At 43.1% G+C, this 17,511-nt stretch overlaps 1 protein-coding gene across 2 annotated transcripts in view; it reads left to right on the top strand.

Moving 5' to 3' along the window:
- LOC103999782 (mitochondrial thiamine diphosphate carrier 2) overlaps positions 1–17,511 on the top strand; it is a 71,026-nt gene that overhangs the window by 21,756 nt on the left and 31,759 nt on the right. For both annotated transcript variants that reach the window (XM_009421630.3, XM_009421631.3), the window contains exon 4: positions 14,599–14,726. In XM_009421630.3, the coding sequence (XP_009419905.1) occupies positions 14,599–14,726 (128 nt within the window). The remainder of the gene's footprint in view (positions 1–14,598; positions 14,727–17,511) is intronic.

The following is a 17,511-nucleotide window of genomic DNA, read 5'->3' as shown; positions in this document are numbered from 1 at the left end:
CTTCGCCCGCCTCCTCGAGGTTGTACTTCATGCATCGAGCTGGTTACTAGTCTTCGCCTGCTCTTTGCTCACACTTCTGAAGCACTTGAAGTGTTTGCACTCCTTGCATTGAGTTAGCTACTGTGATTCACCTTCTCAAAGCCATTGAACTTCTGGAATGCAGGAAGTTTTCACCCCAACTTGGAGTAATTCTCTGATAGATGAGGTCGCCTCTGGGATTGTACCGTCTTCTCCATCAACCCTGCCGCCTACTCCACTGAGTAGAAAAGGTACAGCACCGCGTATTGCCTGCTTCGTTCCTTGGTCGTGCACTCTTGCATGACCCGAAGTCCTTCACTTACGGCTATCTTGATGAGAAACTTGTTGACACCGGTCTTACGAAGTTGCTTGGCCTCTGCCCTTCAGCCTTGTCTCGGTACTTGGAGATTGCCTCTGCATGCTCCACCTCCTCGGCCCCTTTCACGACCAAGCGCTCTCCCTCCATGAGAACAAGGGATCAATGACTTGCACGGAAGTCCCGCCTCTGCGGTACCATGGCGCTGCCATGCCCATGGCCCTACTATCCGTCGCCTCGCCTCTGTATCCCTTTTCTTCACAATCAGTAGAGATGTCTCCGTGGCACTCCTCTGAGTCCACCTCCATTCTAACTGATGCTTGATTTTGGGTAGCTAAGTCCCTCTGGACTCGTCGTCGCTTCCTCGCCCCTTTTCGACCCCCTGCTTCAACACCACTGTGTTCTCCAAGCAGTCCGTTTGGTCGATGGAAAGACAGACTGCAACTCCCATGCATGGCCTCTGCCATCACGTTGTAGAGTTTGCACCGATTCTGTTCTCCTTAGCTTCCTTGGTAGCAACGTTCGCTTACTCGACCTTGTCCTCTGACTTGTTGGGCTCCCTTAAGCGAATATGAGCTCTGGAGCAGTCCAACTCTCCAGCTGCTTCGATCATACCTCTGTATGATCAAGTCCCTCCCATGGAACTCACTGGTACTTGCATTCGAACTTTTCCCTTGGTGGAACACAGCCCCCATATGCTGATGACCAAGGCTTTCATCCGATGCAAAATTCGATGCACGCCCGAAAGACCCGCCTCTACGGTACCATGGCCTTCACTCCTTGAATCCATAGCCCTTCTTGCCGTCGTGTTGTTCATCGAAGTGGAGCTTCTAGTAACTCCCGATCATACCTCCATATGATCTCATCCCTCACGGGACGATGTCGTGTGTGTCGCATTTCCACGAACTGTTCCACCACGATCCGCTGCACCATGTCGCCTCTTGGTGACATCTCCATTGCATACTGATCTTTGTAGAATAAACTCGAATTGTGAACCCTCCATGTGTGGCCTCTGCCAATACATCGCAGGGTCTCCTCCACCTTCGATTTTGTTCACTCCTTTGGCAATCGACCTTCATCCACCCACTCTTGGGTCACACCTAGATGAAGAACCGCTCTAGGACAGTCCGTCGCCTAGTAGCTCCCGAAGTCCACCGACTTCACTATAGTTTGTGCACCATTGTCTGGATCCTGGGCCTCTGCCCCTACCAGCACAATCTCCGCTGCGCACTGCTTCCTTCATGGCAACTTGAATGGCAACACTGTGGTATATTCTTCAAGAGTAGCCGCCTCTGCGTCCTCTTGCCCCGTGCTAAGGCCTCCTAAACCCAACTTCGCCTCCGCAAATTGAGTCGCCTTAGTTCCTCCATCAAATGCTCCTCCGAGATAAGGTGCATGTGCCCAGAAGCTCCCTTCGTCTTTGGCACCATGCAAGATGAGTCCGCTCCGTCAGAATGAAGGACCCATGGAACAACATGATCCTACCTTTGCCTCTGCAAGAGTTCATGTCTTTGACCTCTGTCTAAGGAAAGCACTGTGCTTCTGCTCCATGTTCCAACTTCTCTGCTGGCTCCCTTCAGGCGGCTTGGGTACTTCGCCAAGTTACACCCAAGTTGCTCCGCTCCTCTTTTTTGCATTGAGTCGATGGTGGCCCTCGCGCCCACCATTCCACGGGTCAACCCTCCCTTGAGTCCGATCTCCATATCGACTCTAAGTGTGCCTTCATTAAAGTTGCTTCAGGTCGCTCCCCCACTTGATCTCGCAATGCATCCACCAATGCATTCGCTCGAGCGAGATCATGCGGCAACTCCTCGCTGCTTGCTCGGTCCATTGAGCTTCGTGGAGTTGTTGTTTGTGAGGTACTCCTCCTCAACATGTGAAGTCCGTCTCACATGATTCTCCCTCTGGAGTGCCGAGACTTATCCCTCCTGGATAACTGTCCCGTTGGAGCAATATCTCTCTTCGTTTCGGAGACCACCATCCCCTTGGACTACTCCGATCTGCTGAACAAACTGTGCATTGTTCTGCCTCCTGCAGACGCACTTGCTAGATTGCGCCTCCACGTCAATACAACCACTGCTGCACCCCTTAAGGCCTAGCAACATGCTGAACTCGTTGCACACTTCAGCCTCCTCCGGACGTATCCTTCGCCTGCCGAAGAGAAAGTTTCAATGCTCCATGGCGCCGAGTCTCGGTCGCCTTGGGATGGCCACGAACATTCCATCGTCCGCATACAAGCCCATGCATGAGTACCAAATTCTTCGAGTTAGCAATTCCCCTCACCTCTGTGAGCTTTGCATAACTCTTTTGGTCGTTGAACAACTCATTCCACCTTGGATGGTCTCATTCTTGCCAAGCGCCTCGCTTGCCTAGAGCACCATCAAGTATAGTTGTCAACGTTGAGCCGCAGCTCAAACTCAGCCATCCCAGCCTTTGTGCGCTCCGCATTCTTCCAAGCTTGCCTGTTCTCGTGGTGCCTCTTGCGCGAAGGGTTGGCCATTCCTCAAAATGCCAATGTTTGATGCCCGCTCCTTTGAGCGACTCTTTTCCCTACATCTCCATGCCCGTTTTCCCTCAAACGGTCGCGCGTGCTGACTGCCCTCAACGCAGCCCCGCTAGGTCCCCCACGTTTGCATGTCAAGTGTTTCTATGAGTGCTTGTCCCGCTCTGATACCATATTGTCACGACCTTAGCTGGTTTTGCCTAAGGCGTGCGGCACTCTTGCGCGTCCGTCCGCAAAGGTCAGCCTCCCCGAAGCCTCCCATTGTCCCTTAGGACCAACAAAAGAGAGAACGGGTTAAAGAGAACGCCTCAATCGGGATCCACAGGCAAACATGTCCGAAATACACTTCATAGACAATGCAAATTACAAACAGACTTTACAAGCTCTGAATAGTTGCACAACAAAGGGTAAAATGGTCCATTACAGACCGAGAAGCTCTCGCACGTGTCCACATGACACAACCTTTATTTACAAGCCTAAAGAGGCCACCAACCCAACTAAAATGGGACTTATAACCCTTCGGCCGCCCCTCTACCTGCTGTACAAGGCATGAACATGCCAAAAGACAACGGACAGACATAAGCATTACATCCAACATCTTGTTTAGAAGTTTGTCCATTACAATATGGTATGGTGGTCTTGCTACATGCTTCACTCTCGGCTCCAACTCAATATGATGATCCACGCCTCTGCGTGGAGGCAGAGTTTTTGGCAACTCAGGTGACATAACGTCTGTGAACTCCTTTAGAACGTTCGCCACCATAACAGGTTCGTGAATGGTCTCCCTGTCGAGTGGCCCTAGCTTCACAGCAGCCACGAAGGTTAATTCTCCTTTTCGTACCCCTTTCTTCAATTGTAATGCCGATATTTGTTGGGGGTCCTTGGTTCCACTCCGAGAGACGGGAACCAAATAGGGGTTGTTGCGTCCCATCAGACATAGGGAGTTCAGGAGTGGCATAGGCACCAACTTTGCTGCGTGCATGAACTCCATTCTGAGAATTACTTGGAAGTCGTCTAGTAGCACCGCCATTATGTTTGTGCTTCTGCTCCATGTCCCGATCTTGATGGGGACCCCCTTTGCCAGCCCGAAGATCCGCTTGGCCTCTGAGTTCACCGCCTTCATCCGACTTGGGTTCTTCTTCAAGATCAGCTCAAGTCGCTTTGCTTCTCGATCGGCAATGAAGTTGAGGGTAACGCTCGTGTCCACCATTGCACGGGTTGTTTGGCCATTGAGCTTAATGTCCACGTACATCAGCTCACTGCTCTTTGCTTTATGTGACTCTGTCTTTATGTTCTCCCCCACTTGACCCCGCAAAGCATTCAACAAACGTATTGCTCCCATCCGGGGTCCTTGCGATTCCTCATTGTCACTGTTGGATTCTGAACTACTCGAACTAGGAGCGATGACCTTGCCCTTGTCTGATTTGGGGGGGGGGTGGATTGAAGCTGTTAAACCATTGAGTGGCTATTTCTGTGGGCACTCCCTTACCATGTGCGACCCTCCGCACAAGAAGCATTCGCCAGGTTTTGGGGCCTTGCCTTTTGAGCGTGGCCCTTTGTGGGAACACTTCTTCCTTTGTTCGCCCCAGGGCTCCTTCCCTCGAGATTATTTTGGAGGGTAGTTTCCTAAAGATCGTTTCCTTTTCCCCGAGTCCTCCGAGGAAACAAAGTCGGTGAGCCTTTCTGCGGCCGCAATTGCCCTGATCACATCGGTGACATTCCTTCGATGTAATTCTTGTTGAGCCCATGGTTTTAGGCCATCGAGGAAGCTGAACAACTTATCCTGCTCGAACATGTCCTATATGTCCAGCATCAGCGCATAAAATTGGTTCACTTAGTCTCGGATGGAAATACTTTGGCGGAGTTGTCTCAACTTCCTCCTTGCGACGAACTCTGTGTTCTCGGGTAGGAACTAAGTTCTCAACTCCCGCTTTAAGTCCTCCCATGTGTCCACTCGACACCGACCTTATTAGATCTCCTCCCAATGGGTTCGCCACCAAAGTTTTGCATCCTCGTTCAGATACATGGTTGCTATTGAAACTTTGGTATCTTCAGAATCAGGCCTTGTAGCTCGAAAGTACTGTTCCATGTCAAGTGCCCTCAAATTTTGTGATGGTGCAACGCGGGTGTTGCTCCCTCCCGTATTCAGTGCCCTTGTGAGTGCTGTCACTCTGGAAGTGAGTTTTGCCATGACTTCGTGTAAATGTTGTACAGAGTCTTTGGTATCGTTTGTCAGTCGATCGACTAGGGCCTCAACCTTGTCGATTTGGGATTCAACTTCTTCTTGCGAGCTCTTTACCCCAAGAAACCTTCGGTGGCCTCGGTAGAGTTCCTCCAAGCTCGCTTTAAGAACATCCAAGCGGGTTTCCATTGTTGTAAGTCCCTCCTTATAGCTCTTGTTCCCGGTCGGCGCTCCAGATTATGCCTCTGCTCGCGGGGAGTAGCCAACTTCTCGTTTATCATGTTCGCTACCACGCTCCTTTAGGGCGACTCCCACAACATGAGAGCGAGTTTGCACTTGCAGCCCACCTGCGGCTGCTTGGGGCAATGGTTCGACTTGCTCCGTCTTTCTCGATTCGCCACGATACTTTGCCATGGCAAGATTGTGAAGTTTCTTCGCTGCTTGCTCGAATTGCTTGCCTGCTTTGATACCACAATATCACGGGCTTAGCTGGAATTGCCTAAGTCGTGAGGCACAATTGCGGCAAAGTTACAAACTTTGCTTGAGTTGCCTAAACCGCGAAGCACCCTTGCGCTAACTCCTCGGACTTAGCTGGGATTGCCTAAGTCATGATGCACCCTTACGATATGCGTTTGCCAAGGTTCAGCCAATTTGCAACCTCACTCGGGCCCCGAAGGACCTATAAAAGAGAAAGTTGATTAGTTTGAAAAACGAGTGGCAGACAAGTCCCGATGTCTCGCGAAAAGGGGAAGCTTTATAAGTAATTCAGCAAGCAACTTGCGTGTATGAGAGAAAAAAGAGGAAGAAGGAAAACAAGAACTTTAGAAGGTAGAACGAACAGTTGTAAGTCCACAAACAACTGCTCACCGGTGTCGGGTGTGAAGGCAAGTTCCCGTCAAGTTAACGTGCAAACTTGTGAAGATTGTTTAACGCCCGACAATATACCGAAGCCCCATCCAGCCCTGTGCCACCCGGGGGGTTCCAGGGTGCTGAGATGGTTGACGTTTCGCGTGTAGCTGTGGTTTGCAGAAAACAAGCCGTGACACACGAAAACGGAGCCATTTTAGGGCAGTTCGGCCCGATGCGGCGAGCGGTCACACAATAGCGCTGCAAACTCTCGTTGCTTACATTTTCCAAGTAAAAACACTTGAATCTAAGGCAAAACATATTGCCATGTCTCTGTCAAGCATGTAAAAGCGACGAACGGTTCGTTGAACGAAGTTGCTGCGGGTGCGCGACGACCGTTCATGATAATATGTGTGTGACCTTCTAGGCCTAATACCGAGCTGGCCGTGAGTTGAACTTGTCGAAACCTTTTCTGATTCAAAACTCCTTCTAACTCAGTGAATCATTATCTCCATAATAATTCACTCAACTGATCGACTATGGACATACAAGGTCGCTACGCCATAGTCCCCAAACGGTATTGTGTATTTATTGGACCTATCTACTCTCATTTACTGTGTATCTGTAGTCCTTCATCCATCTAATATCACAGAGATCGTATATAGGGCATAGTGCTATTAGGCCCATATGGAATCCATTTGAGTCTCACTCTTATCGGATTCTTTCGGAGAACTCTGTCAATTTAAATGACCCTGGCCTAAGATTTTCCTAAGTGAGAATACACAGGATATTCCTCTTATGATATCGAGAGTGAATGATCTTTTATTGACACCCAATTGCCTTTGTAAGGTTTGTTGCCATTCCTAATGACCGTCTGTACTGGATCTGGAACTTCCAGACCTATAACTCCGGTATTAAAGAATGGAGTACTTAAACAAGGCATCCTTAGTGTCTTAAGTCTAAGGACTAAATACACAATTGAGACTACGAAATTGTTGTCTGATGATGAGGTATCATTAATCATCTAACATTCCATAAGTGGGATCATTTAGTAAACATTCTCTAATGAGCACCTACACTATATCTCTACTGTCCCCACACAAGCAGCTATGAGACCTGTTGTCTCCATCATATGGACGAGGACGAGTATATAGTCCACCGGTCTGTTCGGTTAACTCGATGTCCTTCTCGAGTAACCTATGACCAGGAATATTTAGGATGTGTTTAAAGGCGGATTGGTCTCATTATCATGATTTCATTGTGATCCAATTCTCATTTCACAGATTCAAGGACGTCACAATATATTCATCATATAATATAAAGTGAGATAATACCATTATTAATATCAACCAAAAGAGATTGTGCAGTGTGTCACACGTGCCATTACTCACGTGACTGACTTGTAGGGCACCTGTATCTAGCAATCTCCCACGTGACCTAAAGCCAATCACCTACATGCCTGATCCCCGTCAGGTCCCGGTGACACTCGAAAACAATTTAAGACAACGACTTCGTTATTGAATCTATAATGTTATCTTCGGACGAAACTTTTTCCATTGCTACATCACCATGGACTACGATTTCTCTGATCAAGTGGATCCTTCTCAGAACGTGCTTAGACTTCTTATGAGACCTAGGTTCCTTTGCTTTTGAGCAATCACTCCGTTATTGTCGTAATATAAGGGAATCGACTCGTTGCTCGGCACGACTCCTAGATCTACGATGAACTTCTTCATATAGATTGCCTCCTTTGTTGCTTCTATCGCAGCATATACTCTGCCTCAGTGGTCGAGTCAACAGTAGTGTCTTGCTTGGAACTCTTTCAGCTTACTGCCCCTCCATTCAGGGTGAACACATACCCTTTGTTTAACTTGCTATCATTGATATCAGATTGGAAACTCGAGTCCGTGTAGCTTTCAACATTAAGGTTACTTCTTCCATATATCAATAAAAGATTCTTAGTCCTTCTCAAGTACTTAAAGATACATTTTACTGCCTTATATGGTTTTAAACTTGAATCCGCTTAATACCTGCTCGTAATACTTAGAACACACGCTACATCAGGCTTGGTACATAAAATAGCGTACATGATAGACCTTATCGCTGAGGCATAAGGTATCTTATCTATGTCTGTCTTTTCTACAAGAGTCTTTAGGGACATACTCCTGGAAAGTGATATTCCAATGTCTCATCGGTATGAGACATCTTTTGGTATTTTTCATGCCAAATCTTTTGATAATGATATTTATGTACCTGGACTGGGACAAGCCAAGCATCCTTTTAGATTTATTTTTATAGATCCGAATTCTTAAAATATAGGATGCTTCCCTGAAGTCCTTAATGAAGAAGTGTTTAGATAACCAAGTCTTAACCATAGAGAAAATTCCTACATCATTTCCAATGATTCAGATGTCATCCACATACAACACCAAGAAGGTGATAGCGATCCAACTTACTTTCCTGCACACACAAGGCTCGTTTTTGTTCTTAACAAAGTCATAAGATTTGATCGCCTCATCAAATCTTATGTTATAATTTTGGGAAGCTTATTGTAGTCCATAGATGGAATTAAACAATCTGCACACTTTATTTGGACTTTTCTTGGACACGAATCCCTTAGGTTGTATCATATACACTTCCTCGAGGTTGCCATTAAGGAATGCGGTTTTTATGTCTATCTATTCGATCTCGTAATCATAGTGTGCTGCAATAGCTAACAGAATTCGGATGAATTTCAGCAAGGCTATAGGCGAGAAAGTTTCGTTATAGTTAATACCTTGTCTTTAACGATATCCTTTAGCCACTAGCCTTGCCTTATAGGTCTTTACCTTTTTATCTACTATGATCTTCTTTTTGATGATCTATTTACAACCAATAAGTACAATATCCTCAGGTGCATCAACTAGATTCTAAACCTTGTTGGAGTACATGGAATCCATCTCGGAATTCATGGCCTCTTACAACTTTCTGGAGTCTATATTTGTAATAGCATCCTCATAGGTCTGAGGATCGATATCCTCAATGTGATCACCCTTGATATGTTCCACATATCTCTCAAAAGGGTTGGATACTCTATTGGACCTACACAAAGTCAGAACTTGTTTGCTTGGTACTTGAACATACTAGTCTTGTGGAATGGTGCTTGAGATAGGTTCTCTAACCTCGTTCAACTCTGTTATGCTTCCACTATTTCCACCAAAAATATGCTCCTTCTCAAGGAACATCGATCTCTTGGCAATAAAGACCTTTGGGTCCTTAGAGTGATAGAAATAATGTCCACAAGTTTCCTTGTGGTATCCTACGAATTTGCCCCGTTCCGTCGTTGATTCTACCTTGTCGGGATTGTATCTTCTAATGTGGGTAGGGCGGCCCCAACTCTTAACAATCTTAAGATCGGGCTTCTTCCCTTTCTATATCTCATATGGTGTAGACATTATCGCTTTAGATGAAATTCTGTTCAGAAGGTAAGTTGCAAACTCTAGGGCATACTCCTAGAAAGATACGGGTAGGTCGGCGAAACTCATCATGGACCGCACATTGTCTAACAGTGTGTGGTTCCTTCTTTTTGATACACTATTGAGTTGAGGTGTACAAGGAAGAGTCCATTGTGATAGGATCCTATTGTCCTTGAGGAATTAGGTGAGCTATATGCTTAAGTATTCTCTTCCTCGATCTAATTGAAGAGTTTTGATACCCTTTCCAGTCTGGTTTTCTATCTCATTCCTGTATTCCCTGAATTTCTCAAAGGCTTCGAATTTGTACTTCATTAAGTACACATGTCCATATCTAGAGAAATCATCAGTGAATATAACGAAGTACGAGTAACTAGTTGTGGCTTGAGTTGACATAGGACTACACACATCAGTATGTACGAGTTCTAGTAACTCAGTGGCCTTATCTCCAGTTCCACTAAATGGAGAGTTGGTCAATTTCCCTTGAAGGCAAGACTCACAGGTTATATATGATTCTAAGTATCCATTCTTTAGTAATATTTGAATTCTTCCCTTATGGATATGACTTAACCTATAATATCACAAGTATGTATCATTCATCTCATCTCGCTTCCTTTTAGACACACCAACATTCATGACATGTGGAGCAACATCTAATATAAATAAACCATTATTTAATGTTCCCTTACTGATGATCTCATCATCTAAGATCAGTGAACAACCATTGTTCTCAAGAACTAATTTGTATCAATTATTTCTTAAACAAGAAATGAAAATAATATATTTGATGATCGAAGGAACGAAGTAGCATGCATCTAATGCAAGAATAGCTCTACCGGGCAAATGTAGGATAACCTCGCCAACGGTAAGAGCAACAACGGTTGCGCCATTCCCCATTCTAAGGTCCACCTCGCCTCTCGCCAATCTCCTGGGCCTTGTCGAACCTGCAACAAATTGCAGATATGAGATACACTGGCGGTATCCAAGACCCATTTGACAAATGAAAATTAATCATGAATGTACCTGAAGCTTCTCTAAGCTTCTATTTCGCCTTTTTAGCAAGGTGTTCCTTACAGTTCCTCTTCCAATGCCCGTCTTTCCCGTAATGGAAGTATTGGCCTTTGTCCTTTGTCGGGTCCTTTTTAGCAACCTTTGCCTTACTTAGTTTGCCCTTGCCCTTGCCCTTCTTAAGAGACCTCTGCTTTCCTTTTCTTTTTGGTCTCACCAACACAGAGAACTAGCTTTTCTTTCTTGATAGAGCTCTTAGCCTCTCTTGACATATTGAGTAGCTCAGGGAGAGTCACTTCAAGTTTGTTTATATTAAAATTCATTATGAACTGGGAAAAGGAATCTGGGAGGGATTAAAGTCTGAGATCCAGATACAGGTTATCCTCCAGTACTATTTCTAAACTCGTAATCTTCTCAATCCACTCAATCATTTGAAGGACATAGTTCTGAATTGATACCCCTTTAGTCATCCTTGTGCGGAAGAGACTCTTGGGTATTTCGTATCGTTGAGTCATTCATTCTTCCTCAAACAATTTATGAAAACGAAGGATGGATATAACATCCATCTTTTCATATTGCCTCTGTAGCTCGGGAGTCATCGAGGCCAACATGTAACACTGAGCTATAGTGAAATCGTCTACATACTTCTTGTAGCTAGCAATCTCTTTCTCACTTGCCCCTTCCTCAGGCTTGGGCATTATCACGTCAAGAACATACACGATTTTCAATGCCATGAGAATAATTCTCAGGTTACGAAACTAGTCCATGTAGTTTGGACCAATGAGACGGTTGACATCAAGTATACCATGCAAGAGGTTTGTAAGCGACATTTTTATAAAAAGTATAGATGTAATAGATAATCAATAACATGCAAACTTTTGGATTTCTGAAAAAAAAATCAAGATATGAACTTTTATTTTAATATATTCCCACCATTTTCTCGTGAAACACATGATACCCTTCGGCATGTGAATTGAAAATCTCCGACAGATTTTTAGTGGGGATTAGGATTCAATCGACGCCTTAGTCTGACTTTGAGGGATATACTAAACCTAAAAGGTAGGCAACTCTTGCCAATCATAACTCATTGTGATTCCCGTCTTGTTTGGCTTCCAAACCATCATGTCCTTAAGGGACTCGACTAATCATGATGTTCGGTTAAGTTAATACCATCATTGCCAGATGATTCTAATTCGATAATATATCCTTGAGGGACTCAACCAATTTTATCATGTCCTCAAGTCACTAATGACATCTCTCTATGTCGTAGGCAAGATCTTAAACCCTAATATAGGTGAGCCTCACGGGACTCGCCTAACTCAGCCCATATCGAAAAATGATTTTCGCTTATAATGATGGAAGGTCGCATGGGTCAATCTAATTGTCTTACGTTTACCAACTTAATATTATTATTAGAGGGGTTTTTTGATTTAATTTAGTCTCGTAGTTAAATAACGTGTCACATACATATATTTAACATATATCTATATCACATGCAAATATGTACCTAGTAAGCATATGTATATATATATATATATATATATATATATATATATATATATATATATATATATATATAAGCATCCACACCAGATGATCATGGACCAATATCTAGTGTGATTAGGCCTGAGACAAAAGGCTTGATTACAAATAAAAGCTCTACGTGTGACTCAGCGCATCACTATGCTCGATGATCATCCGTCTCGTCCTCATTGGTTCTGTTGGCACCTCCACGCTCTCGCCATGTCGTCTCATGCAATTACAACTCAATTACTGGCATGTAGGCCCAAAATATACATATCACATAAATAAGAAATCTTAATCTTATCAAGGAGAGGTATAATTCTGAGAGAGATAGAATTACATGCTAGATTTAATGAGAGAGAGAGAGAAGGAGGCTTGTAAGCCCCAATAATAATTACATACACATACAATCATCACATATAGTCCATGATCATCTGTCCACAATATATATCACATGTACATACATACATACATACATATATATATATATATATATATATATATATATATATTTATATTTATCGGACTAACTAGGTGATAATTAATTAAACTATTTAATTAATCAATTTTGGATTAACTTTTAATCCTTTGGGAAACCCTAGTGGCTAGAGTCCCTAGTGACTAGGAATCCCTGGCCGTTAGGATTCCTACCTTGGCTAGAGTAGCCCAGTGCCATTGGTTAGGCCTTGCAGCCATGCTACTTTCGGTCGGCCAGGGCTGCAAGCAGCCTGCTCTCGATCGGCCAGGGCTGGAAACAACCTTGTTCTCGGCCAGGCAAGGCTGGAAGCCGCCCCTTTTTACTAGCAGATTGCAAGCAACAACCCTTGCTGCGTCTTCCTAGTCTTGTCGTCAACTCTTTGATGATAAAACCTTGTGCCATCTGAACATTTCAGATTTAAAAGATATGTTGTCCTGATTTGAAATCAACGAAAAATGTAACTAGTTTATGAGAAAATCGATTTTACATAATATGTAGTTAATAACCGGTCATCGCACGGGGAACCTAGCTCTGAAACTATTGTTGGGAAACCTTAGGGGAGCATCATATGCGCAGCGAAAAATAAAAACAAAAACCATTCCCAAAACAGATATTATCGGATCGCCGTGTAATGACTGCGAGCGAAAAACACCAAACGATTAAAACTACATCAATGGGTGAGACGTTCTCACTTAGAGGAGATCATATATCTCCTAAATCGTAGATCCTAGTCTGTGGGATGAAGGAGCTCTTGCGAATTCCTCTTTAGCGGTAATCCACACAGCGGACGCAACGACGATACACCTCGCGTAGCAGGTTCTCTCCTCGTGATCGTGCACCACTACACAGCAGCAATCAAGAGAGGGGCCAACCCTCTTGTTGCCCTCTCACACCAATGAGGCCATGGCAGGGAGGGATGGGGGGAGGCGAAGATAGGAGGTTGGCAGCTATAAGGGTCTAGCCTATGATCCTTTGAGCCCCAACTCCTATTTATAGAGAGCCCCTTTTGCTAATCTTAATGGATCTTTCTTAGTGCGTATTGGATCCTCATCCAATAACCATTCTAAGCTCTATTGGGTCTCACCCAATGGATCCATTAAAACAGGGGCTTATTAGATATCTCATATCCAATCCTTAATTCGTAGCGTCATCCACCATATGTGTGTGACCCTTAAAGCTCAATATCGAGTTGGCCGTGAGTTGAACATGTCAGAACCCCTTCTACTCACTGAATTATTATCCCCATAATAATTCACTCAACTCATCGACTATGGACATACTAGGCCATTACGCTATAGTCCCCAAACGGTATTGGATGATCTAATCTATTAGACCTATATGCCTTTAGTTACCATATATCTGTAGTCCTTCATCCATCTAATATCCCGGAGATCGTATACCAGGCATGGTGCTGTCAGGCCCATATGGAATCCATCCAAGTCTCACTCTTAACGGATTTTCTCAGAGAACTCCTCTCTCAATCCGAGTGACCCTGGCGAGAGATTTGCCTGAGTGAGAGCATGAAATATTTTTCTCATGATACCGAGAGTGAATGATCATTTATTAACACTCAATTGCTTTTGTAAGATTGGTTGCCATATCCAATGATCGTCTGTACTATATCTGGAACTTTTAGACCTTTAAGTCCGATATCAAAGAAGAGAGTACTCAAATAAAGCATCCTTGGTGTTTCAAGTCTAAGGACCAGATATACCACTACGACTACGGAATCGCTGTCTGACAATGAGGTATCATTAACCATCTAGCATTCCGTAAGCGAATCATTTAGTGAACTCATTCTCCAGTGAGCACTTGCACTATATCCCTAGTGTCCCCACACAAGCACCTATGAGACCAATTGTCTCAATTATATGGACGGGTATATAGTACACCGGTTTCTTCGGCTATCTCGATGTACTTCTCGAGTTACTATGACCAGGAATATTTAGGATCTGTGTTTAAAGGCGGATTTGTCTTATTATCATGATCTCATCATGATCCAATTCCCATTATGTTGATTTAAGGACATCACAATGTATTTATTATATAATATAAAGTGAGAGAATGTCATTATTAATATCAACTAAAAGAGATTATACAACGTATCACAAGTACCATCACTTATGTGATTGGCTTGCAGGACACTTGCAACCAGTAATAATTTCAATGCAATTGGTCTAATTTACATTATTTTTGCTATTAATTAGTCATGTGCCTTGTTTTCAATGTCCTTATATGACATACTTTGCCTGATTAGTTGTTCTTTTCCAGAGGATCACTTGCAGTTGAGCCCTTATTTGTCTTACTTTAGTGGGGCATTAGCAGGATGTGCAGCCACGATAGGATCATATCCTTTTGATCTTCTACGAACCATTTTAGCATCACAGGGTGAGCCAAGGGTAAGCATTGATCTTTCTCAGTTCTTGTGCTTTTGACAAAAAGTCCATTGCTAGATCCAACATCATATTCTCAGTTATAGTCTATTGGCTATAAAAGCCACAGTCTTGAAGTTGAAACTGCCGGAATTCTGTGTTTTGTAGACTTTGGATCCTTAAGTTACTTGTTGGAAAAAATCTTAGTGATGTGAGAAAAACTCAGAGACATGATGTGTTCTCATGTTGTAATATCTATTCTGTGTACTAATTATATTAATACAAAAACATTCATTTTATATAAGAAACTCCCGTGACTTGTATCTTTGTTGGTAGGTTGGTCATGCCAATCCTTCTAAAGTTTGGGGGTTTGGAAATACATTCATGGAAAGAAAAAATTACTTTCCATGTGGTGACTAGAATCAGTGACCAGGTATTTTTTTTGGAGTTTGGGGGTTTTAGTAGGCATGTCCCAGTTTCATTTTTTTTTTCTCTATCACCCTCATTTTCCACTTATTGCTCAACAATTGGTTAGGTTGTGTGCTCTTGTGCATTTGCATATAGATGATGGATAAAGAGAGGAAAGAGAAGAGAGTATGAGACTCTCATAATTATCTAATCCATGACCCCATGCCATGAATATAAAAGACCTTTTGAACATTTAGCTTGTTTTTAGAGCTTCCAAGTGCTTGGATCAACTTCCAACCTAAACAGGAGATTATGGTTTCTTTGCTTCATAAATTCTGACATCAATCTAAAATATTAATGTGTTATTATTTGACTGATTGTTGTGCTTGTGATTTTCTGATATATATATAAACAAAATTATGTTCATATTAGCTTTTTTATCCTTATTTTGTTTTTGATTATTAGTTTTTCATTTTTGATTATGTTTCAGCCGATTCCAATCCATAGTCTCATTTTAATTGTATAAACTAACGTCAATCTGCATCTCAATTCTAATGCAATGACATGATTGTGCCTTGAATATTAGGTTAGTTGTAGGTTTTTATAGAAAGACTTTTTTCTGCTCTCTATGACTCGAATAGTTGGCCTAGTGAGTGTACTTGTGTAATGATGACTCAAATAGTCTAATTTTATATGTTGGTGTAGTGAGTGTACATGTGTAATGATGACTCAAATAGTTGATGCCCCTAACCTATTTGTTCTTCTGTTGTATTTATCCCATCGGAAAATTAATTTGCAAATGTTCTACCCAGGTACGAGTGTGATTAAGAAGCTATCAGCTCAAAAATTTTTTGTTGCTAACTTGCTACTTATGTCAATTGTTGTTGCTCAAAGCTCCCTAATAGAGTTAATTAATTTATAAGCAGTTCCTCCACACTTTCAATTAATATTCTTGGTCTTTCTTCAATTTTTGAGTGATATTTTTGTAATATATTGCATGCTTGGGCTATTTGCAATGCATGGTTACACAAATAACCATAATATTAGAATAGTTTTTGTTTTGTAACTTTATGGTATTTTCAGAATTTTTTTTTCTTCATATTCTAATAAATGCAGTATGGATTATCTATTTAAGGATCATTGTTTTTAGTCATCGGACCTATAATGGTGACTTGGTCGGACTAGTCCGTGTTGGTTGGTACCAGTGTATTGATGCATGGTACATTGGTACGTACTAGTGTCTCAAAGAGAAAGAAGAGAAAGAAGAGGAAGCGGTGGTTGAGGAAGAGGAGGAAGGAAGATGAAGGAAGAAGCAATGGCGGTGGAGGAAGAGGAAGAGGAAAAAACAGAGGAGGTAATTAAGGAAGATGAGAAGAAGAAGAAGCATATTCGTTGGTGGGGCATGGCTAGTGGCGACGGGTTGTCACGGACAAAGCTGTAAACGAGGTGTTTAATGTAATGCTTGTGTATGTTCGTGCATTTCGGTTTTATTCATGCTTCGCACAGCAAGCAGAGGACTTACAGTAGGTTTTGTAGCCCCATTTTGGTTGGTTTTTTATAGTCGTTTCTAGCTAGTAAATGCAAGTTATGTACAATCATTGTGTAGAGGCAAAACTATCTAGAAATAAGCCATCCAGGTAGTCATTTTGGGAGTTTTCTAACTCCGCAGAGTGGTGTGGAATGTCAATCAGCACAGTGCCCAAGAGCTACCCTGGTGGCACATGGCCGAATGCGCTTTTGGGGTAGTGTCTAGGGTGATTCGCTGCCTTGTTCTGTAGCAATGTTATGTGGGCACTTGTGGGGACTTTTAGTTGTGGTAGACCACTTTGGACCCTTTGTCGCGCGATTGTTCAGAGCTTGCGAAGTCTGTTTATTATTTGCATTGCCTATTAAGTGTTTGTCGAAATGGCTGCCTGTGTGATCCTGAGTTAAATGGTTCCTCTAACTCATTTTCTTTTTTCTAAGTCCTTAAGGGACCATAAGAGGTTTCGAAGAGATTGACCCTTTGTGGATGGATACATAAGCATGCTGCACAACTTAGGCAAAACCATCTAAGTTAGTGACAAATGGTATTAGAGCGGGACAAGCATACTTAGAAACAATTGACATGCAAACGTGGGAGACATAGTGATGTTGCATGGAGAGCTGCCAGCATATACAACAATTATTTGAGGGAAATCGTCGTTGAGACGTAGGGAAATGAGTAGCTTAGAGGAGCGGACATCCGAGATTAGCATTCAAAGGGATAGCCAACCCTTCGCACAAGAGAGACCACGAGGACAAGCAAGTTAGGAAGAACGCATAGTGCATAAAGGTTGGGATGGTTGAGTTTGAGTTGCGACTCAACGTTGGCAACTAAACTAGACGGTGCTCAAGGTAAGCAGAGTGCTTGGCAAAGTATAAG

The sequence above is a fragment of the Musa acuminata genome, chromosome BXJ2-10, assembly GCF_036884655.1.
Source record: "Musa acuminata AAA Group cultivar baxijiao chromosome BXJ2-10, Cavendish_Baxijiao_AAA, whole genome shotgun sequence".
NCBI lineage: Eukaryota > Viridiplantae > Streptophyta > Magnoliopsida > Zingiberales > Musaceae > Musa > Musa acuminata.
The sequence above is the reverse complement of the archived record's forward strand: the minus strand, read 5'-3'. Positions and strand labels throughout refer to the sequence as shown.